Source organism: Cimex lectularius, unplaced genomic scaffold (assembly GCF_000648675.2).
Source record: "Cimex lectularius strain Harlan isolate CLEC.00 unplaced genomic scaffold, Clec_2.1 scaffold25, whole genome shotgun sequence".
Classification (NCBI taxonomy): Eukaryota; Metazoa; Arthropoda; class Insecta; order Hemiptera; family Cimicidae; genus Cimex; species Cimex lectularius.
This window is the reverse complement of record NW_019392633.1, coordinates 2,664,961-2,688,995: the sequence shown is the minus strand read 5'-3', so window position 1 is coordinate 2,688,995 and position 24,035 is coordinate 2,664,961. Positions and strand designations below refer to the sequence as shown.

General features: G+C 35.6%; 1 protein-coding gene across 1 annotated transcript; it reads left to right on the top strand.

Moving 5' to 3' along the window:
• Positions 1–20,406: 20,406 nt before the first annotated feature.
• On the top strand, positions 20,407–21,919 carry LOC106666947. Its single transcript, XM_014394498.2, has 6 exons — positions 20,407–20,645; positions 20,698–20,877; positions 20,934–21,056; positions 21,322–21,438; positions 21,496–21,629; positions 21,701–21,919. Exons 1-6 carry the CDS (start codon positions 20,490–20,492, stop codon positions 21,882–21,884), a joined length of 894 nt encoding a protein of 297 aa, XP_014249984.1. The 5' UTR covers positions 20,407–20,489; the 3' UTR covers positions 21,885–21,919.
• The last annotated feature ends 2,116 nt before the right edge of the window (positions 21,920–24,035 follow it).

Genomic DNA, 24,035 nt, shown 5'->3' with positions numbered 1-24,035 from the left:
GGGTCCGCATCCTGTCCTAATAAACCTGTTACAAACAATCGGGCACTGACAGTGAAATTACTATGTACGTCTCGTACACACGAGTTCACGGATTCGGCCATGGAAAATAGCGTGCAATTAAAACTGTCAGCGTGCATTGCAACAACTGCGGCACAACTGAAGGCACCGTCTGCAGCGAAATTGCATCTTCTGCAGAAAACGTACGAAGCACTTTATCCAATAAATTATTTCTTATGAGAGAACACGATTACTCATACTAACATTATTTTTATCCATACAATGTGATTAATAGCATCTTCAGAATGTAGTATAGTATATTCCATGAAATCGGACCTCCAGAATTAAATTCACCTGTCTATTGTATGTGTAGCAATAACACCCAATATATGACCAGCGTTTATCATTGCTCAAGGCAAAATTCGAGGTTCAAATTATTACAAATGATGTAATCGCTAGAATCTATTCAAAGTTGTTGTTTTTCCGGCTAACAACAGACAATTTTCCATCTAAATAATCAAGTAAGTAGTAATACAGACTTTACAAAAATCAAGAATTAAACGACTATATAGACCAGGTGCCTTTGTTAGCAAACCCGGCTAAATTTCTCTTGAACCAATGACGCAATTAAACAAATGAAAAATATGTGTTTAATACTTTGTCTAGTTTCAAATTTTTACATTTTTTAGCGCAAAATTATACTGACTACCTAATATGCACTTGCATACACAGCTATATCTGCATACAAACATGTATATATCTGAAAGCATTTATCGGATTATTATGCAATTTTCAGGGATTATGCCGGCTGCTTTCTAGATGGTCCCCTATGAATGTTATTCCTAACGCATGCACAAAATATGAGAAAGATATACTGCCCACCCACATGGCAGAGGTTTTTTTTTAACTTTTGTAATCAATTTTGGGCAGTGCACACACCAATTTTTTCATCACCGAACGCAGTGAAAAATATGTCAAGCTACAATTCATACAATAAGCACGCACAAATTATGAGTTTTGAAGCCATGAGAAAGAAAATATTTTACAATTTACAGTGGAATGTTCTTGGCACTTTTTCTTTAAAAACTGACGCATTATCCTCTTAATATAAAATGATATAAACACAAAATCCTCATGTGTAAATATAAATGTTGATTAACGATATTAAACAATAACAAATGAAAACCGGCACGAACTTTTCTTGTTACGAAAATTATCTTATTTTTATATGCATACGTTGACGCTTCTTCCTGTGGAAAACAATAATTCAAAGTTATCGTCTCTAAGGTTGATTTGAAGACCATATTACCATAAAAGAATCATAAATAGAAAAAGTAAGAAAAAGTCTCTAAGTTCTGACTCTTCTGTGCTTAGAATTGGTCGGTGGAAAACCCTTTATTCAAAATTTTCAGAAATTCTCAAACATCTCCTCCTTGAGTAATCATTTGTTGATGGGACAAAAATTATGTAAAACACTCTCGATTTGGTCAAAGAAAATTTAAAATCTGCATTACTGTGATTTTCTCCAAAAGTTTTAAGTTCGAATTATTTGCATAACAAACGATAATCATACAATTGGTCATTAACAATAAACGTTTGTCGACTCATTGCAACAAACAAAGAAAAATGTAAAACTCATATAAAACTTTATTCAGCAAACAAAACAAAAACAACAATATAAATTAATCACCCAAACGTTTCCTCTGAAAGAAAACAGAAAAAATATTTTGGGTTATTTTTACATCGACCATGTTATTTGAGCCGTGACTATGATAGGACGATGGATATTTCGGTGTAAGGTCATAGTTTAACGCAGTCTAACCGCAGGAACCCTTTAAAAACCACACTTATAAAAAAATGGTCAGAATCTTTGAATGGGCTCGAACAAGCACTTTGAAATTTGAAGGCACAAGGAATAAACAACTGGCAATCCGAAGCCTTGACACTTTCTAAACGTGACTTTCTTCAAATTGTCGATAATGTTTCGGGGGGGGGGGAGGTAAACTATTTCTCAATAACAACTGTACTTATTTAATAGTCAAGGATTATGGCAAACGTGCAATTTTCTTTTTAGGTTAAATTTTTAAAATTCAGTCGAAGTGATATGAAAATTTTGTAGACAGAAATCACTATAATTGAGTGTATATCAGGCTTGTGGATGAAGCTATCATGTTTACGTCAAAGCTGGCGATTAAACTGGAAGAATTTATTTACAGAACGTCCAGATCAAAGGCGAAGGCAAAACCCTTAGAAATTTATATACCCACAAATCTTTGGAAACAACTTCTTATAACGACTTTGTTATTCTATTTAAATAAAAACCAATAAACCTTCAAAATGGTCATCGCAAGAGGTTTCAGAAGTGAGCTATTTATCTCTTTGGTTAAGATTTAATATTTATAGCGACCTGGGTAGGCAGTGTTACTTTTTTTAAATTTCAACTTAAGAACAAACAATATAGAAACAGGGTGGGTTTAACTGTCAACATTGAAGGAAACATGCATCACGATGATTTCCAAACACGACAAAATTAATACAGCCCACGAAACGTGATGAAGGTATTTGTAACGATTTGCAATTAATATTAATGACCAAGATACATTCTACAAGTGATTTTCGTTCGTCTTGGCCCATTTTATAGGCCTTTTATGACCGATTAAATACAACTGTACTGTAAGAATTACCACTAAACTTAACTATTAATCTATTTATGTTTAGTGGTCTAATAGACCAAATTATTTCTTTCAATTAATAATTCTTTTTAGGTAAGGTCTTGGTTGACATGAAAACTTAGTGTCACGAGCGGGATTCGAACCCACGACCTTTCGGTTAAATACGCCGCAGCTCAACCACTTGAGCTATTGTGACTTCGTTCCACTCGGTCACCAACTCTCTATCCATTAAAATTAACTATGAAAAAACCATAGTGTCATTTTTCAAGCTAAAACTTAAGAAGCAAACAAATGAAAATTAGAAATTAGTAGACTCGACTCCAAAGAATAAGCGAGAAGTGTTTTTTTATCCATTGATTTCAGTTTTTCCACCACTCCCTTAATCCTATTGGCTGAGAAAAACATATTCAGGTAGTATGTTACTCCTATAAAATGGGTGAGGCAGGAGAAGCTGATTTGTTGTTGCAACTTGGCTTTATGTCCGATGGATCAAAGCGAGAACATTAGATGTTTAAAAACTTCAATTACTCCATGGAGCTAATGAGTAAGCACGAAGATCAAAACACCTTCAAATACCTCCTTCCCAACTTGAGCAACTTGGTCCTTGGGAGCACTTGTGTACAGTTGATATGACAAAATTAATACATCGCGTATTCTAAGAGGAATATGGTGTCCTTATAAATCACGATTTTTGACCGATAATCCGCGAAGGGTGGGTCGATCCAAGCTTAAACACTAATTAATTACGTTATTCAGCTTCGACTTCTGAAGGGCGACCGAATCAAGGATCATCCGGTGTTACCAGCATAGAAAAATCTGAAATAAACACCCATTCATGATTTACTGCATAAATTTCTCTAGCTGCCTCATTCTCGTTATTGTCCGATAGTGACTCAAAACATTGAGAATCGTGAACTTTTTTCTAAACGTTGTCATAATAACCAACATAAAAAAAGGATTAATTAATTTTAATAACTAAATAAACCAAGGAGGCAAAGAGACTAATAGGAATAACTACTTTTTATCCGATTGGACATTTTTGGACTTACAAGAGGAAGACCAGGTTGATGGGTCACGGATTAGGACCGCCACTTCTTGTGCACAATAGAAGTTAGTGTCCGAGTGGATCGAGGTCACGATAGCTCAAGTTGAAGAGCAGCGGCGTATCTAGCCGAAGATCGTGGGTTCGAATCCCGCTCGTGCCATTGACTTTTTTATCTCAACTAAAAACCTTAATTAATTGTAATTAATTAGTTATGTTAACACTTATAAATATTTTCCCTTTGTAGGTATAGGCTATTTGCTATATGAATCTAGAATTCTCTTAAAATCTAAAGTTATTTATTTTCATGTTANGTAGAGCAGCGGCGTATCTAGCCGAAGATCGTGGGTTCGAATCCCGCTCGTGCCATTGACTTTTTTATCTCAACTAAAAACCTTAATTAATTGTAATTTATCAATAACCAAAAAATTTCTAAAATCCAAATATTTTTCATGTAAACAAGGTCATACAAATTTTGTTTCGTGAGCTAATATGAAATTTCGTTTTACACATCTAGCATCCCTAAATAGAATTTTTCATTTGAATTTAAATTTATCGATATTTTGACGTTTGAGAAAACCTTTTGGGACTAGTAAACTGTATGTTTATGGAAAAGAATGTCGCAAAAGCAAATTTTCTAACTGACTCCGTTGAGAAAATTCGATTTTTGTCTCGGAAAAACTTACTTGTCACACAAATAAGATATTTTCTAGATTACCTAAGCATGTTTCGTAATTTGGGTCATTTTTCAAATCTACGTTAAACTGTCTTAATCGTCTGCTGAACCACTTCTGTCCGCTAGCACTAGCAAATAAAATTTAAAATTGTAAAATCTTTGTTGAACTGCAAAAATTCACACCTCTATGATGACACCTCGTAGAGATTGGATAATTTCACAAAAACGGCTTTCTTCTGAACGAGGAAGATTTAATTCGTAGTATGACAGATTTTTTTATCGGATGAAAAACGGAAAACTACAGATTAATATTAAAATAGAGACTTAAACGATTGAAAAGGAACAAAAACTGGAGGGTTTTGAAATAACGGAATGTTTTTTTTTATAATTAATTTTTGAAATTATTCAACAGTCTTCCAAAATTATAGATTTGTGCTAACGAAAGAGCTAATTTATATATATACATCTGCGTCCAGATCCCATAAACTCCCTTTCTAGCTTAGCAATATCAGCAAATGTTACTGAACTGAAAAATTGCAAGAGTAGCGTTCCAGCAATAAACGCATGAAACAATAATCATCCTTTGGACCACGTGTCCCAAGTTTAGCAACTAAATTAAACATTTTATTCTCCTCGTGGCTGTGGGATCAATTTTTTTCAACTGCTGTACTGCTATTTACAAGATACTGGCACTAGTATTCACTTGGTGAAGATTCCATTTGTCTTCTTTAGCTTATATGGAAAATAAATGATACAAAATTCGCCAACTTTTAATGTTACTTTATGGCGAAATGCCGAAACCCGACTGACAGATTAGAAACCAGCGTGGAGACAGACCAAAATGATAGATGACAACCAAATTTAAGATGTCGTAACCTAAATGGACAAAGTTCGCTGTCGTACCGTGCACTGACAGTTGTGGTTATCATGTAAAAATAAAACTTCATTATAATAAAAAAGATGAAAAAGTCAGACAAGCCTAATCGAAATGAAATCGTCCAAAATGAAAAGGCAAGTGTCCACGAGATTGGGCTTGGCCACGTCCCCGTGAGGTAGCAGCACAGATCAGAAGCAGAAGAAAATGAATTGGTGAATTGCTGAGGATAAAACAACCACCCCGAGGTCGGTTTCCAATGGGAAATAAAAAAATATAAACTTGAAATTATAAGGAATGTATTATTAATAATATTTTTATTGTACTTGCAAGAAATCAATTACAGGCAGGAGGTCAGAAGGGAAAATTATACCACCTAAAAGGCACGGTGACATCACATAACAACAATATACACAATAAAGTTAAGCTTATAAAAATGATTAATTTGATATGGTAACTGTTATTCCCCTACTGTATGTTTTTAAAAATATTAAGACAGAAAATAAACATGAAGTTAAATTAATGAGGCCTTCAGACTAATTTTGACAGAAAATAGAAAATAGTATTTTTATTTGTTGAAGTCGTGAGGAACGGTCAAAAATTAAGTATTTTAGAAAAACACCTTTTCATTTTTTTGCCGACGTTTAGACCTTTATTTGGGTCATCTTCAGGGCATAAATTGTGGTGCTATTCTTTTGGTGACATAATGACTGTGTAAAGTGTGCAATGAAGTCACAAGAAATAGCACCACAATTTATGCTCTGAAGATGACCCGAATAAAGGTTGAAACGCGCAAAAAAATGAAGTGTTTTTCTAAAATAATTTATTCTTGACCGTTCCTCACTTCAAATTTTCCTCAAATAAAAATACTATTTTGTGTAAAAATCAGTCTTCAGACCTCATTAATTTAAATTCATATTATATTTCAGTCTGTTATTTTTTTTTAAAAATATCTCGAAGGGAAATAACAGTTACTATATAAATTAATCATTTTTATAGGCTAAACATGATTGTGTATCATATTGTTGTTACATGCACATCATTAGGTAATAAATTTTCCCTACTAACCATCTGCCTGTAATTGATTTCTTGCAACATAAAATAAAATATTATTAATATATTCCACATAACCCCAAACGTATATTTTGTTTCTTCCCATTGGACACAGACGTCGGAGTTGTTTTATCCTCAGCAATTCGCCAATTTTCTCAAATACTTTTATGACCGCTCCTGACGTCTTCAACAAATTATAACAACCGGTCTCAAAAAACCACACAGTATTTTTAGCCATTTCTTTTTTGAAATATGACGTTGAATTGGATTAATTCACAAAGAGCTTCATCTCACCCTTAAAAACCCTTCGAACCGATTTAAAAAAAAAAGTACACTAAACCAAAAGGCTGCAGTACTTGGGGAACACCAACCATTCTTCCTAGTATCCTCATTATCATCGTAAACATCAGAAAAAATCATCATTTGAGAAAAACCGGTTAAACAGAGATCAATTGAAAAATAATATGTCAACGAATACAATTGAGATTTATCACCTTACACAAAAGTTCTCAATAATGACAACTTAAAAATATACAATCGGTCGGCCATAAACATATCTTTGTAAGTAGTATATTTGGCATATGCATATATATTCCAATTTGAGCAGTGATAATTGTATAGTTAATGTGTCATATAAGATGACAACAAGCATAAATTTTCCTCATTACAATTCTCGATAAAACATGGCTAATATTCTCCCAACTAAATTAACATAAATTTTACTCAGATAATGTTACAAAATAATGAATATCTGAAATTCAATTGTAAGGATTAGATTGGAAATACATATTTCTTTCTAGATATAGGATTTTAATCATAGAGCTGTTTTTCCATTAATGCATACCATTATCCAATTATAAGTACTTTAAAACTGACATTCTCCAGTATCGAATACACCATCATAAAATGTTTTAAAGACAGTTAACTGGACAATTATGTTTTTAAGAGAAAGTGGTGTGTGAAGGGTGAGTGTGTGTGTTTCTGTGTGGTTTAAGTTTATAACTGGGTTTTTTTCATCACTTTCCATTTGTTATGGCTCATGTAAATAATATCCATCCATTTTTCACAACAAAATGAAATACTTAACTAAAATGGTCAGATAAGAAATCAATGAAGGAAGGATCATTTACATTTTTCAGGCATCTAAGAATGATTATTATGCAAGAAAGTTCCATGATTTGTAAATACGAAATAAATTTTATCTATAAATGTACATATAAGAAAATTATGATAAAAACAATATTCCAGGTCAGTGTGATCTTAGTCTAAATCACATCTAACTGCTGTTATAAACATTTGGAAACTCATTTTGAATGTTGATAAGATGGAAGCGAGATGAGGGAAAGTTTATTAAGGGTTTTTTCCTGTTGACTATAAAGTTGTCTGGTTAAAAACGGTTGCGAAATAAAACGAAACTGTAATTAAATCGGTCCAATTTTAATGTAAAAACAAGGTCGAATTTATAGGCCATTTTTTTCAAGGTCAATGGATATTGTGCATATTTTTTCTTTTCTTTTATCTTGTGGTTTATCTGTGTGCTTTGACCAGTAGTAAAACATTAAAAGTAACGTGTCTCCAGATTAAATTGAGCTTTTGTCTTTTCAAATTTTAACATACGACACTGATAATGGGAACGAAATCAAAATAAGATGTACAAGAGCTGGGTCACTGCCTTTAATCAATTGTATGGACAAAACGGATTGTGTTAGATTTCGACTCAAGGTAAAACTGTCTAAAAGTCGGAATTTGTTATTTTTCAACAATTCAAGGGTTTCTTTTGCGTTTGAAACAGTGTTTTGACGGCGTTTTTACAGATATTGTTGTTTGTTACTTTACAGAGCGTCTTTTGAGGATAATCCTATTAATGATTTTTGTTTATAAATGTGTATAAATTGTGAGATAAGGTGCGTGTTGTACATCAGGTTATATAAGTTTCGATGCGGCTATCCTTCGTTTAACATTGTCTTTAGGAGTTTGACGTTTTGCCCAAAGAGTTGTTTTAACTATAGAACGAGGTATATAGTTGAATGGGGCAAAAAAACTAGTAATAACTTCTTTAAAAATAGTAAACAAAGGGATTGTTGTTGTGCAGGAGCGGTGGAGAAGCATAACCTTCCGTTTGTTTTCGTGTTGCTAATTACTTTGTTTTCCGAGGAGAAGCCCGTCCGGGGAAGGGCGGACAGCGAAATTCAAAAGGGAAAAACTATGCATGCTAAAATAAAAAGGGACTCACCTTTATGAGCGGTCCGCATACTGGTACGAAGATCATTCTACGAAAATATGACAATACATTTGGTGATTTCAAGGTCTCTCGGGGGTCAGAGTCATAATCGTGGATGCGAAATGTCGTAGCACTTGTCGTCGGGCCGTCGGGCACGGCTGTCGATCTGGCACAGTCGGACACTCGCGGGTCGGTCGCGGCCGTCGGCGATCACTGGCCGAAACGCGGGGCAGAAGGAAAACAGCGGACTCGTAAATAGTGTGTGTCTGTCAGAGGCAACATGGCTGCTCGGTCCGTGCGTGAGCGTGTGTCTGTCTTTGTGTGTGTGCGGCCCCGTCCTCAACCGAGCGGGCGCCCCGATTGGCCCGCCGCCGGCCAAGGTCGAGCCGTTATCACACGATTCTGGCGGAAAACTCCTCGGGGAAACGATTTTTCCACCCGATTTCCCGACATCAGATGAAAACGGATTTTCCACTTTTACAATCTAACGGGGAAATGTGAAAATGCGACGTTTGTTTTTCCGACTTGCGACAGGATTCGACCTGCGAGCCAAAACTAACCTCAATTATGAACGTCGGCTCGCCGCGGAAGGTCACGATTTAACCGCGACGCATTCAAAACTTCCATCTTTCTATGAGAATTACAAGAGCAACGAAACAATAATTTGCAATAGATACAAAACAATTTTACCGTTTCAATCGGCCGCCACGCAATTCTTTACAAAACAAGACCCGATACAATTCACTGACGAACAATTATGGTCGTTCACACTATGATTTACTAACTTACTTTAGGCACAATTAAATTAAACAATTTGATTGGCTATTTTCACTGATTTTAACTGTCATTAGGGGAAGGGGTGGTATATCGATTTTTATCTTTAGACTAAATCGATAGCACAATACACCCCCTCACAATTTTTGTTTGTTTTTTAAATTAAGTAAAACTACGGTAAAATAAAAAATATTTTGACTAGCAAAGATTAGAGAACAAAAAAAATTATAAGAAAATAATATGTCAGAGAAAAAAATATTGAAATAAATATGTAAAAAAATAATTCAAGTTCAGTTGTAAAATTTTGTAGGCATTTATTGAATTACTTTAAAAGTGCAAATAGTTTAAGCCCCCTTACATGTACATATATAGTAATAAATTTAGTTTTATAAACATAGTAAAATAATAATAACTGGCAATAATAATAAAACATATAATACAATTTACAAAACAATAATTTATTCACTATCGCGGAAGCACTTTTGCAACATCCTATATCGTATGAGTGAGTGTATTTATTAGAGTGAATGGGGAGGAGCTGATGCTGAAATAGCATCCCCATCCGCCATCGCTCCCACGAGCTATGTACTATGTGATTTGAGTGGATATTTATAAAAGTGCCCCATCGACCCCAATTTAATTAGTTTGTAATTGTACGCAGATTGTTGGAGGACTATAATATACCAAACTTACTCTTATACATATTTATGTTGACTCGGGCATTGTGTAATCGGCGAAGAATAGTTCTATATGTTTCAAATGCTGTTCCCCAGTCGACGAGGCAATTAAAATATCATCTCAGTACGTATAAATGAAATCCAAATCAGCAAAATTTTCAACCAGGTAACTTTGAAAAGTTTGGGCAGTGTTTCGCAATCCAAACAAGATTCTGACGAACTCGTAAAGGACGAAGGGTGTGATTATTGCAGTCTTCGGGACATCTTAATTCAGGTTGGTGCTGACTGCTCCACACTGCAACCTTTGAACATCGGCAGGCATTGTATTCTTGTTTGCAACAAATTTTCAGTAACTCTGCCTTCTTCGATTTGTCTCAACTGAGATAAGTTGAGAATGTTTAGTGATTCCCAAAGAGAGGGTCACTTAGCAATTTGTTGACTGTAATAGCATCAGACTCTTCGTAATGTTTAAGTAACTTTGCTTTTAACACCGTATACGGTTTTTCGTGAGAAGGATAAATGGCAATTTCCCGCACAGCCTGTAAGATATTGGCTAGAACACCCACAATATAATTAAATTTCGTCTTCCTAGTCCTAATGGGGCTATTTGAAATTGAACCTCTGCTCGGACAAATTTTTGCCTATGTATTTCGGCCTGTTCCAGGTTCCTCATCAGGGCTTTTAAAGTAAAATCGTTCTATTTGAACTCGGTATAGTTCATCGGTATAGTCGGTATAGTAGAACACACACCTTCTTGAGTTTTGCATCCATCAGTGTATTTGTATGTGGTGCCGTTCTCATCACAGTGTGTTTTCCTTTTTTTCCACCTAGGTCGATCCAGAAATTTCGTTTAACTGAGCAATTAATTAAACATCTGACCTATAACTTATACTAGAGCCCTTGTAGACAATAAGGTAACGTGAAAGGTCTAGAGTAAAGTCAAGTTTAACTTTAACCTGTCTATCCTCGTATAACATTTTAACAATCACATCAAACATCCTAAGTCCAAATTTCTGAGATTCTTCAGACCTGAGGAAACACCGTCGGCCGTTTTCCTCGGTGAGCTTCAAACGGTGCCTAATTCAACTCTATCCAACTGTAATCAACACTTGTTTACAAGAAATCCAGGCGACGTACATTCAAAAGGGCAACAATTGCCAAAATTGCGAGACCGTGCTTAGATGCGATTCAATAAAAATAAGGCTCGTGTGTGGCATTAGTCAATTTGTAAGGCGCTTTATGAAAAGAACTCTTAACAAGGGGGGGGGGGGCAAAAGACATCAAAGCTACTTTCTAACAAGTAAACAAGTACACAAGGAAAAAGAAAAGAGAGCAAAAAACAATATATGCTGCTTCTTTTCTTGCGGTTTCTTGCGCTATCAAATTATCCTTATTGAGTATTGGCAAATTTAGATTGTTTCATTCTTCTGTTATTTTGGAAATCTTATTTGAATTGAAAAATGGTTACATTATACTTTTTGTATATTTTACTTGATTAATTTTACAAGGTATTAGATAGATTAAAGACGTTTTTTGCAATGAAGTTCCAGCATCATAAATGCAACATAAAGCATTATCATTAATTTACCAACGTCTAAACTCGCCCTAGTAAAAATAAAAATAAAACAAATAATGGATGATGGATACTAGGAAGTGGGGTTTTTGTGTTCCTAAATCACTGCAGACTTCTGGTTTATTGTACTTTCCTAGTTCCTTAGTTGTGTCGACTCGATCCTTCTCTTAAGCAGTTCTAGAACAGTGACTGCCGTTGCTACAATTTCTTTCCCTGGGTTTTCTTTGTATCCTAGATTATGTCTCCATTGAGCGGTTGCTTCGCATTCGAAAATGATATGGGTGCTGTTACTTCCTCCTCATTGTAACCTACAAATGGGGTCATTATTGAATACCCATGTCATGTAGATGTTTAGTACTATCACTCCTCTGAGTATGAGTTTGCCTCTCTTGGTAAGAGTTGTTTTAACATAAGCTAACTGTGCCTAGTAACAAATAATGCCTAAAGAAGAACATGCTTTCCCGTATTAAAAAGGACAATGAGGATCTTTAAAGTCCGCACCTATTCGGCCTTATCGGACGTTTTTGATTCTCAAGATGAGAGCTGACGCACCTCCACATAAGACCGAATGGTGTTACTGCCGCAGAAATTGGTGTAGAGGCATCTCAGCCCCGAAGGCCCAAGACACCCTACCTCCCCGCTTGCCCATTCCGAGTGGTCGGGTCTGCATTAAGCCGCGGCATCCTTAATCATCCCTAAAGAAGAACTACAAAACAAAAAGAAGATTAAACTTTTATAACTTATACTGAATTCCACGCATTGGCTAATGTGAAGATATCTGAAAAATTTTGTTGGCTGATTTGGAAATTGATATATGCTTGTGAATTATTAGATCTTTCTGGTCCGCCTTCTATCGCTGTGTGTTTTGCCAGGTATGCCTTATGTCAAAAGGGAAAACTGAAGATGGCCTAATTCCATTTAGGAACTTAATTTGATATGTCTGCCGTATGGTATAAAATGGACGGATCAAGTTTTCTCCCGTTCCCTGTAAAATTAATTCCCAATTTTATTATATTTACTTGAAACCAATGATTTCAATATTGGAAATAGATGTTCAGATTTGTTAACCTGGTAAATTATTAATTATAGTTTCAATATCGTGATGAGGAGAAATATATATTCCTCGACAGCTAGAAGAAGGAATTGAGTGTCTTCTTTCAAATTTGGTTTTTTCTTGATGTTTAATATAAATTTCTAAAGGCAAAGCGATTTCTGTCACTAGTTGACAAACAACAAATCAACAAAGCCCTAACGACCTAACGTTGAATGTTGCGAACGAAGGGTCAGAACCACGTTACAATACTTTTTTACTAATTATTAACGGTTAAAATTCCGTGGGCTCTGCCAGGATTCAAACCCTTCGGTACAGAGTCGGACGTCCTATCCACTCCGTCACCATGATCCACTGTAAAATTATAATATTGAAGGCTGATATTAATTATATCGGAGACAGCGACAAAGAGACATGTCGGTCTGCTGAGTTGGATTGTCAAGACTGTGTCCACATTTCGCCATCTTCAGTGTGTCTATGTGATTTCGGTACCGAGGAAATCTAATAACTGCCTTAAAGGTGCCAGCAAATCGAATATTAATTTAGGCATAGGAGCATTCATTGGCAGAGCATTCATCCACACACTGGTCTTCGATGGGCCTTGTGTGGTAGTACATAGAAGGATTTACTGCGCATCCTGTAATGCGAGACTTTGTCCTGCGGACAGGTGTAGGACTACGGTTTGTTAACAACTATACCATTATACTTCCTCAAAAGCCCATTTAGTCCGCAGTGCCCTATTAAGAATTTTATTAGGATTCTAGGTTTTTCCTGCTTTCTATGATGCATTCTATTGTTTTGTACCTGCCGAAACTAGCTACGATGTTCTTGGGCTGTCTGTGTACAGTGAGTGAATTTCACTGTTTCATCACTTTTACCCTGTCTTTTTGTCTAAGGTACTCGTTGATAGAGTGTTTTCTCTTCTTTCTCATTTCCCTCTACTCTTACGTGTCCTAGTCAAAATAAATGATAATGACCAAATTACAAATTGTATTCTCCTCGTGGTTGACGGACTGAAGCTCGACCAATAGTGGTTCTATTATTATCCTGCTGTATGTGTTAGTATTACAAGCACTAGTAGTCAGTTGCTGAAGATTCTTTTTTTTCCTTAGCCCTTGTTGTGTTAAAACGTTTTGTTTAAACACAGAATACCTTCTTTAGTGCCGATACTGTATGGCGAAATGGCAAATCCCGACTGACAGACCTACCAACCTAGGATAGGCTGGCCAAAATGACCGATAACGACCAAATTACAAATTGTATGCTCCTCGTGTCTTAGGACCTACTTTTCGACCAAGGCAATACTGGTACCGCTCTACTTCCCTGCTATTGGTACGCGACTGTAAGATACTGGTACTCACTGCTCACTTATTGAAAATCCCTTTTTTCATCCTTAGACGTTATTGTGTTAAAAAAAAAAGAATTTTATATTTTGTTTTAAAGCACCAAACCCCTTCTTTTGTGCCGAACTAGCATAAAAGACATTCGACATATTTTAGTATGGCGAATTGCAGAAGCGCGTTTAACAGACAAACCTGTCAAAAGATAGGCACACCAAAATGATCGATAACGGCCAAATTACAAATTGTTTTCGCCTCGTGGATGAGCAACTGTTTTTTCACCAACGTACTTGTACTGCTATCGCTTTTAATACTTGTAATTTGTCATTAAGCTTTCCTTAGAGCCCAAAAAGAGGTATTGCAAGATACTGTTACCAGTACTCACTTGCTAAAGATTCATTTTTTAATCTTTAGCTTATATTATTTTATAAACGAATTGGCTTTGTACCACCGAAAACATTTTTACGGCCGAACCATCTGGCACGGAAAACAAGCAACACCAAATTCGCCATTTTTTGCGAGTCTGTATGGCGAATTGCAGAAATGCGTCTGACAAACCAACCAAGCTAGATTAGAGAGTCCAAAATGATCGGTAATGACCAATTGAAAATTGCATTCTCTTCGTGGCAAAAGTACTGCTTTATGACCAAGGCAACACTGGTTCTGCTATTGCCCTGCTATTTTTACTAGTTCTACAAGGTACTGGCACTAACACTCACTCTCAGAAGATTCCTTTTTTTCTCTCTCTCTCCCTTCACTAGCCTACAACCTTGGTTTAAAACGAATTGTATATTTTGTTAAAGCACAGAAAATATTTTTTTAATGCCGAATTATCTGGTACAGAAGACAAGTAAAACCAAATTCGCCATCTTTCAGTATGTTATATGGCGAAAGGGACGAAACTCGTCTGACAGACCAACCAAGATAGGGTAGATAGACCAAAATGATCGGTAACGATCAAATTAAAAACTGAAATCTCCTTGTGGATGGGAACTGCTTTTCGACCTCAGCAATACTAGTACTGCTATTACCCCGCTGGTACAACTACTGGTTCTAGTATTCACTTGCTGAAGATTCTTTTTTTGTCTTCTTTAGCTTATATGATGCTAAATCGAATTTTTGTGTTTTATTAAAGCACCCAAAACATTTTTTACCGCCGAACTATCTGACTCAGAAGACAAGTAATACCAAATTCTTTCAGTTACGAGCTTGACTCGAGGAATTACATGCATACCTGTAATTGTGATGGGCCTGTAATTAAAACAATGGATACTAAAAAGATCTGGAAATTTATTTGAAGAAAATACCTTTTGGCGATTTGAAACTCGATTTGTGTTGTCTGAGGAAGGTTGAACTACTCGTATTTGTTCTTACTCCTTACGCTCGTGCCATTCCCTTAAGTGTTATCATTCTTTAATTAAATTATTTCCATTTTTTTATTATTTGACGATTTTCTAGTATTAAGTTAAAATAGAAATTCAAACCGTCTTATTGTCGAGATGCCATCGATTCCTTGGAGGAAAAGCAGGAATCGACTCTCGGCCCTCTTATCTCCGTTGTGTCCTACATCCAGACTCCGTTAAAATGCTATTTTTGTTTTCGCGTCGTGGATGACCCTTCGGGTTGAAACTTGACTCATAAATCCAGGCTTCGTCGACGTGACGAAGATTGTTTCCGTCGAAAAACATAAAACAATGACTGTGCGGCAATGCTGCTCTGCGTGCGTCGTACCGTCTCCTTGCCCTCGGTCACAGTCATAGCCTGCGTCCTCATCGGCCTGGTCATCATGGCAAAGCACATCAAAGTCCTCTACGAGCAGAACAAAAAAGCCCAGAGATTCCAGATGTACAACACTTTCGTGAGTATGGCGAGATGCCTCTTCCTGGGCTGCAGTAGTGCAGTGTCACTTGTAATCTTAAGTTTTATATGGTCCATTTTTTAGCAATTGTCTCTCCGATAAACATGCACTTGCAATACACCACAATCTTAATTTCCTTTATTTAACAGCATCAATCCGTCAGGTGGCAAGGCACCTGTTAACTGTCTTGGTTTAATCATTCCTTCCCGCCTTGGTTTTTGGATATGTCACAATCGGTTTGGCATTATAAACATACTGATAAGATCAGTTGTTTGCTTAACTCTGATCATCTTGGCCAACTGTTATGTTCACATTTTCAGATATGTTCTATGCAGATATGTTCTATTGCATTTTCCTTCTTCGTGTTCTACGGTTGTTCAGAGACCTATCAATTTTCACCGACCAATGGCAATTTGAGCTTTTGTAATTTACAATAAATTACCGGCAAGCCTTGAGAATCACTCTCCCTGGGTGTTGGTTATTTGGGGTCATACTTCGGGCCACCGATGTTGGGCTGCATGCACTACCAACAGCTAGGTCATTTAAGCCCACAGCATAATCAATTTCATACATCATTCTTAGATACATTCGTGCTTATTTAGATACAATCAGTTAGGGTGGTGGTGTACTCAATATTCTTCCATTACCCTTTACTGCTGCTATATTATGTATATACTACTGACCTAATTGAGGGCATACTCATTATTCTGCCATTGGCCTTCTCACACTACACATTCACTCTCAAGACATGCTAGGGACACAAATCTAAAAACAACCTGCTTCCTCAAGACTCCAAAAACCTACATACTCACTGCCATTCTCATGTCAGGTGTCATTCCTACATGCTCTCTATATGGAGCCAAGGAAATGCTTCAGTAAGGGGGACACATCGAGCAAATTTTCTCTGCATGCAACAAACCTAAGTCTGTGTGTCAACCACCAATCTTATCGGTTCAGATGAACCTTCAGTTTACACTCACTGGAGGCTACCTATCGAAGTTGTTTGTTATCACTTCGAGCAGAATCAACCAGAAAGAAAATAAATTCAAATTTGTATAATGTATGCTGGATTCTTCAACATGTTGCACCAGCATGTCGTCATGTGTACTTGAATTTATGGTTCAAAGGTTGAATGCTAAACTCTGACAAATAGATAAGTAAAACAATTGAAAAATAAATAAAAACAAAGAATTACTTGTATATCGATAGGCAAACCGGATTACTAGAGATAATCAAGCTACAGATTCATCACCACGACTTCAACCTTAACAGCTCAATGTAATTATAATTATTGCTAAAGATGCTACAAAAGACGGTGTTCTAAAAGAACACAGATTGTTTGAATACTTTGTCATTTGTCCCAAAAATATCATGTACATACCAATTCTGTTTTGTAAGGATTTGACTATGCTTAATGCGAGATTGGTATACAGTTTGTATTTATATTTCTGCAGTTTTATCATTCCTGATCATCCTGGTGGTCAATTTTCACTGATTGTTTTCTTCATTTTGAATCTTCAGCTGAGGTTCTGTAGGTTTAACTGAAAATTAAATGAGTCAGAAGGGATTCCAAAGTTGCAGCTATCTTTTTGTCATAAACTGCTTTTTGTAATTAATAATACACTACACTACAATACCTTTGTTAAATTATTAGAACAAATTCAGCACAAATTCCTTGAGTGAATAGGCTGCAGCAAAATGGGTATCCTATTATGATGTACCCATTGACATCATGCAGCAAGCAAGTTTAATTTCACTTCTCTCTCGGCATGTTACTCTTGATGCTTCTATTCTTGTATAAACTAATTAACAAGAAGATATGTTCCGAAGAGTTACTTCAAGTAATAAATTTCCGCATCCCCACTCACCAAACCCAATTCTGCTCACTCTCTCCTCTCCTTCTTCTACCATCAAGTACCTGTACCATTCTCCTATCGACAGACTCTACCAGACTTGGAAACAAAATATATAATACTACAATTAATTAAGGTTTTTAGTTGAGATAAAAAAGTAAATGGCACGAGTGGGATTCGAACCCACGATCTTCGGCTTGATACGCCGCTGCTCTACCACCTGAGCTATCGTGACCTTGACCCACTCGGACACCAACTTCCCATCTCAACCCCACCTTTTGAATTTTCCCTCCTTTTTGCCATTTTCCCCTTCATTTTTAATCATTAAATTCACTAATTTCATGGTCCACTTGACCAATTAATACATTACAATTAATTAAGGTTTTTTAGTTGAGATAAAAAAGTCAATGGCACTTGAAAAATGGCAAAAAGGAGGGAAAATTCAAAAGTTGGGGTTGAGATGGGAAGTTAGTATCGGAGTGGATCGAGGTCCCGATCTCAAGTGGTAGAGCAGCAGCGTATCAAGCCGAAGATCGTGGGTTCGAATCCCGCTCGTGCCATTGACTTTTTTATCTGAACTAAAAACCTTAATTAATTGTAGTATATTAATTGGTCAAGAGGACCACGAAATTAGTGAATTTAAAAATATATAATAATATTGACTTCTTTAACAACTCTCTCGACCAGTTCAAAAAAAAAAAAAATAAATAAATAAATATATATATATATATACAAAAAATTACGAGGGTATTTAAACTACTAGGTTATATGAACCCTCAGGGGTGCTGGTGTATTTGAAGAAAAGCCCATTTGCAAGTATGTTGGCTTCAAATGCAGGGCTGATGGATTTGAACCCGGGACCTTTACCTTACAGTAATAAGCGCTATGACGACGCCTAAACCTTTGCAGCTGCCGATGGCCACCACAAAAATTACTAACTTTCTTTATATTTAAATATGCATATGTATATATTTTTAAATTATTATTATTTTTTTTTTTTTTTTGCTGGCAAACAGCTAGGTCATAGCTGGCACACAACATTTTTCCTCTCTGCATTTTTAATTATATTTCTAGTTTGGTTCAAGTATTTTATCATATTAATATTATATTGATTTATTTTTATTATTATTAATTGTTGTTTTTATCAAAACAATTTTATTGTTAATTTGTTATATTAATACATTTTAATTTATATCTTATTTTTATATTATTGTGTCAACACTTTAATTTTTATTTCTTATAAATTTTATAGATGTACTTTTCTATTATATTTTTTCATTGTAAATTTCACTTTACTTTGTAAACTGTTAAGTTTCTACATTTTGAACATATAAAAAAAGGGTATGGTTACCCATTAAATAAATAAGTAATGTAAATTGATCCTAGGTAGATTCAGTGTTATCTAAGTGGTACAGCTTTAAACGATCTCTAAAAGTTTTATAAGCAATTATTTAGAAATTTGGTTGTGACTGATCATTTTGGTATGTTTTTTTCTTTGCTAAACTAAAGGGACTTCTGTAGATGGCAAAATAATAAAACACATCTGCCAGTGAGGATAGGCTGTCCAAAATGATGATTAATGACCAAATTTCAGATAAATCAAATAATTTTTTTTAAAACTATAATAACTTGTTAACACAGACTGTTTTGTTTTTATGGTTTAGTTGAACGAGGTAGCAGAATCGATGTCGGAGTTGGAGACAAATTCAAACCTGTCGCACCAGGCTCTGCGCAAGCTGAACGTCGTGCTTGTAAAGTACAAGCGGTTCAACAGCCGGAAGATGAAGGGCAAATTAAGGAACTAGCCAAGGGTGGAGATAATTCCTTTCAAGTGATACCATTTACTATTTAACGGTGAAAATTTATAGCTTTATGTGAATTGTTGAAATTTAAAAAGATGTATATAATATGAAACTATTTTATGAAATTTAATAAATATTTAATTGTACTCTGGCTTATTTTTGTACCTCTTAGTCCATTTTTTTTTTTTTTTTTTTTTAACTAGCAAGAAAATAGAATGGGATTTTAGTTGCCAAAGTGATGGTGTCAGTAAAGGGGGGAAATAAAAAAAATACACGTTTTCTTGTATATAAATGTTTTTCTTTTTATCATTTTTTAAACCAATTTTATATTAAGCGAAAATTTACATTATGTTGGTACAATAAAAAAAACTTTCTCGCCCATATAAAGAGAACAATTTGGGAAAAGTGGCATAACGAATGGTGTGTAATGACCCTTAAAAAGCTGAGAGACATAAAGAAGACATAGTAAAACAATGGTCCACCGCCTCCTGGACCTCCTGAAAGGAAGAAACTAACTCGCCTCAGAATAGGTCATTGCAGACTCATGCATGGTTTTTTCATGGCGAGAGAACCTCCTCCGATCTGCCAAGGTTGTCAGGAACTGCAAACAGTCAAAGAAAGTATTCTTACTGTCTGTACTCGATTTGAGCCAGAGATGAGCACATGTGGTGTTTTGGGACAAATTTTTTATATGATGCTCAGTGCAGAGAAACTAATTTCTTGCAGATGGCTAGTCTATTCTCTAAAACGTAAAAGATGAGGCATGAATGGGGCTGAGGCCATCAGCAGTCCTGACGGGGCCTCTTTCCTCATGCCAGGTTCATCATCACCCTAAACATATTTATGTTCAAGGTACATTAATACCCTTAGTGGCTTGCCTTTTTAATTAAAAAAAAAAAAAAAAACAAATTCTTGTTTAATGTTCCCTAGTTACCAGTAATCAGATTTATTCCCTAGGTGATCAGCTGTCCATTTGTTGTTAGCTAATTTAGTTTTTATTTCTATGTTGTTTCTTTTTACATAAGCATGCCAGAAATAAAGCCTGATTATGAGTGGCCGAGGTTGCATGGTGACAATGTCAAAAAACCGGGACCTTGGACCTCGGCGAAGGACTTCTGTACATACAAGACTTCGTATGAGTTTGCCTTTCCAAAAACGACTCCTCCTCCTTTCTATGTCGAGGTAACAGCAAAATCAGCCAAAATGCGTTGCATAGGTTTATCGGTTGTTTCAGCCCACAGAGCCTCCCAAATGTGACATTCCGAAAGAATTGGAGAGGGATGTGATGCTCACCAACTACTCGACTACGTACGGTAGGTTCTACGATTGGAAATACCAAGTGTTGGATCCACTCAACCAAAACTACATGCCTGCTTTCAGAAAATTCAATTTTTTGAATGAATTCGATGAAAAGGTAAGTTAATTTTTTTTTTGTACCTACAAATTATTCAAATGTGCAATGGCTTTCAGTGCAGGACAAAGATGCCAAAGCAAATGACAAGATTTTCAGAATACAAACACAAGTATCAACAGCATACTGAGCCAAATTTAAGTGGTGTGATTCAGGATCAAAAGAAACAATTGTACTGCTCGGTAATGAAACTGGTTGTTTTTATCAAAGAAGAATGATTAAAACATTTCATGTATTTTTTAAGTTTCAAAAAACCTGAATTAATTCGCACTGAACTCTTCAAGATATTAAAGATTAAATACTTACGTAAAATATTAATATTTTAATGTCTTCACAAATTGAACAACTTCATTACCTCCATTAATGCCCTAACAGTTCAAATAATTTTCAGCAATAAGCAAGCTTTCTCTTAACTTTAAATGTTAAATCTCATTAGCGTTTTTGTAGATAAAAGGTCTGACAAGAGATGATGTGGCTAAAATAGATGCATCAGAATTTGGATATGGAAAGTACCTAGATATTTATTTGAGCACAAATCACTTGGATTATGTTCATCACAAGCCAGTAAGCTAGTTATTTATAAAATCAAACAGGATATAACAAAAACAATTTATTAACTAGAAAGTGATCGATAAATTCAAAACATCTGAGGTATTTGTCAAACCTGGATTTCCACCTAAGCCTAAAGAAGTAGAACTCATTGACAAGGGCGCCCAAAGCTTATTTAAGACCTTTAAATATGAAAATTCGCTTCAGTAAGTCACATCTTTTGTTTGGTCGTTTCTAACCGAGCTCAAACCTAAAACGGAATTTGTTTTTATTCTAGGAAATCGTGTTCAGAGACGAGATCTTGCTTCCAAGATCCGAAGCCAATGGTCGAACCGATCATCGATTGCTTGATGCCGACCATAAGACCGACGATTGGCGAGATCATGGCCACTCCAGGGATGTACCACACAGAGTACAACCACCTCGGGCACAATTGGTCAGTCCAAGCTCTCATCCCATGAATTCTAAAAATACATATTAAATTGTCCACTTGAAATGTGTTTTTGTTTTGTTTTAAAATTACATATAAGTTTGGTCATTTTTTTTCAGCCGTAGGAAACCTCTGCCGCTGAAACAATTGAGATATCTGGATAATTTAGAAAAGATAAGGACTGTAAAATAGTTATTAGAATGCTTGATTCTTTAAGTGACATATATTTTTAACTTTTTTTTTAAATTGAAAGATTTCTTTTTGAGGACCGTGGGATGATGAACTTGAAGTTTGATCATTTCCTATCATCCTGGGCAACAATAACGCACCGATGTGATCAGCAATGACCAAACTACAATCTTTTTACACACCATTCACTATTAAATGTTTTTATATTGTTAAAAGTAAGCAATTAAAATATTATTTAAGCATTTAAAAATTTCTTTTCCTATACTTTTAATTTTTTTAAAATATGCCCAATGTTATTTTACTAAATAAAAATTCTAAGGCTATGCAATGTTTAAAGCCGTCCAAAAACACTGACTCAATTATTTCTTGTTTATTTAAACATCGTGTTTATAAGGCATAATTTAAAATAGTTCAAATGGGTCGCCACTTCTATGATAATAATAATAATAATAATGCTTTATTAAACATAAAAAAGGGGAAAAAAAGACAATTTAGATTTCAAAGCATTTAAGGCCATGGATCTTGGATCCGTCTGCCAGAGGTCGTTGATTAAACAATCAGAAACAAAAAAATACACAATAAAATAAACTAAAAGTTATAGCCTATGCAATAAAAAGAAAAAAGAAAAAAAGGGGAAACAACAACTGCCAAAATGCGAAAGAGAACAGAAAAACAGGTTATTTAATAGAAATCAAAAATTAAACTCATTAATTAATTTGTATCTGTAGTTCCATGCATGCCTAGCGTAACGAATTAAGGGCCGCGAATTTGAGCCACTCAAAAACCATAACAGGTCAACCTTGGGGAGAGTGAAACATCCGAGATGCAAGACAGTCACATTAGAGGTGCAGTTTTCAGCGATACATTGAGGGTGCTTGACCACACCTTTAAATGGTGTCCTCTCAGAGGTCTGAGATGTGGAGACAATGATGGCGTTGTGTTGCTCAGCAATCTTCTGCAATATGACTTTTCGCCACTTCTATGATTGTTAATAGTAGATGATTTTATCACTTGGCTTAACAGCTTCGTGCCATACCATAGCTTACAAAGATGACCTGGTTAACAATCAAAACGGAAAAATGTGACTGTCAAATCTGGTGCCAAAAGCCCTATATATTGTAAAAAAAAATTGTGAAAAAATGAGTTTAAATGTCAACCGTGAGAAAACATCTTCGATATCCTTCTAAAAGAAAAGAAAAATAAAGCTTAAAGCACCTACCATAAAAGATGAACTTTATCCAAAGAACTATGTACTAGGACCAAAGTTTCAATGGTAGAATCATGTAGACATCGTACAACAAAGGAGGACTAAGCAGGTTATGCAGCAAAAAATGAGAAATAAACCCCCAGCATAGAGGACATACACCACAACAGTCTGATCCGTAGTCACATATGAAGCTCTAGTATGATGGCTAAAAACACTGTAAGACAACTACAAAGCCTATAAAGACTAGAGAGAGTTTTAACAGTATCTGACAAAATGAGAATAAAACAACTTTGACAGATCCTTCTAAGTGGACATAGAAATGGAGATCTGAGGAAGAAAGGCAACCCCAAGATTCATGAATGGACCCTAATATGGTATACAAGATGGAATAGGTTATAAGTGTGAGGCTAAATTGGCCGAATTACACCCTTGCGAACGGTGCACAGATTTACATACTTTCAGACAGTCAAACGGCTATAATGTTACACTAATGGTGTATGATTTTCTTTCTTGTCTTGGAAAGGCCTAAATTGCCTAATGGCCCTTGGCATAACCTAGCCAAAAACGAGCAGCCTTCTCACCCATGGGACCAGAACTGCTGGAAAAATGATTTCAGAAAGAAAAACTCAAACAGTGCATACAAGCATCTGGTATGAGACAAGATCATCAGAAAAGATTTGAGGAAAATTATAAGCCTCTTTATGGTCACTGCCAAACTAGCCCGGATACAGACACTTAGGTTATTCTCATACCCAGAAGAGGGCACGAAGAGGCACCAAGGAAAAT

Coding starts and splice junctions, on each gene's coding strand:
- LOC106666947 (XM_014394498.2), top strand. CDS start 20,490: ATGCCAGAAATAAAGCCTGATTATGAGTGGCCGAGGTTGCATGGTGAC. Junction 20,646..20,697: donor CTCCTCCTTTCTATGTCGAG/GTAACAGCAAAA, acceptor CGGTTGTTTCAG/CCCACAGAGCCTCCCAAATG. Junction 21,057..21,321: donor AGAAACAATTGTACTGCTCG/GTAATGAAACTG, acceptor GCGTTTTTGTAG/ATAAAAGGTCTGACAAGAGA.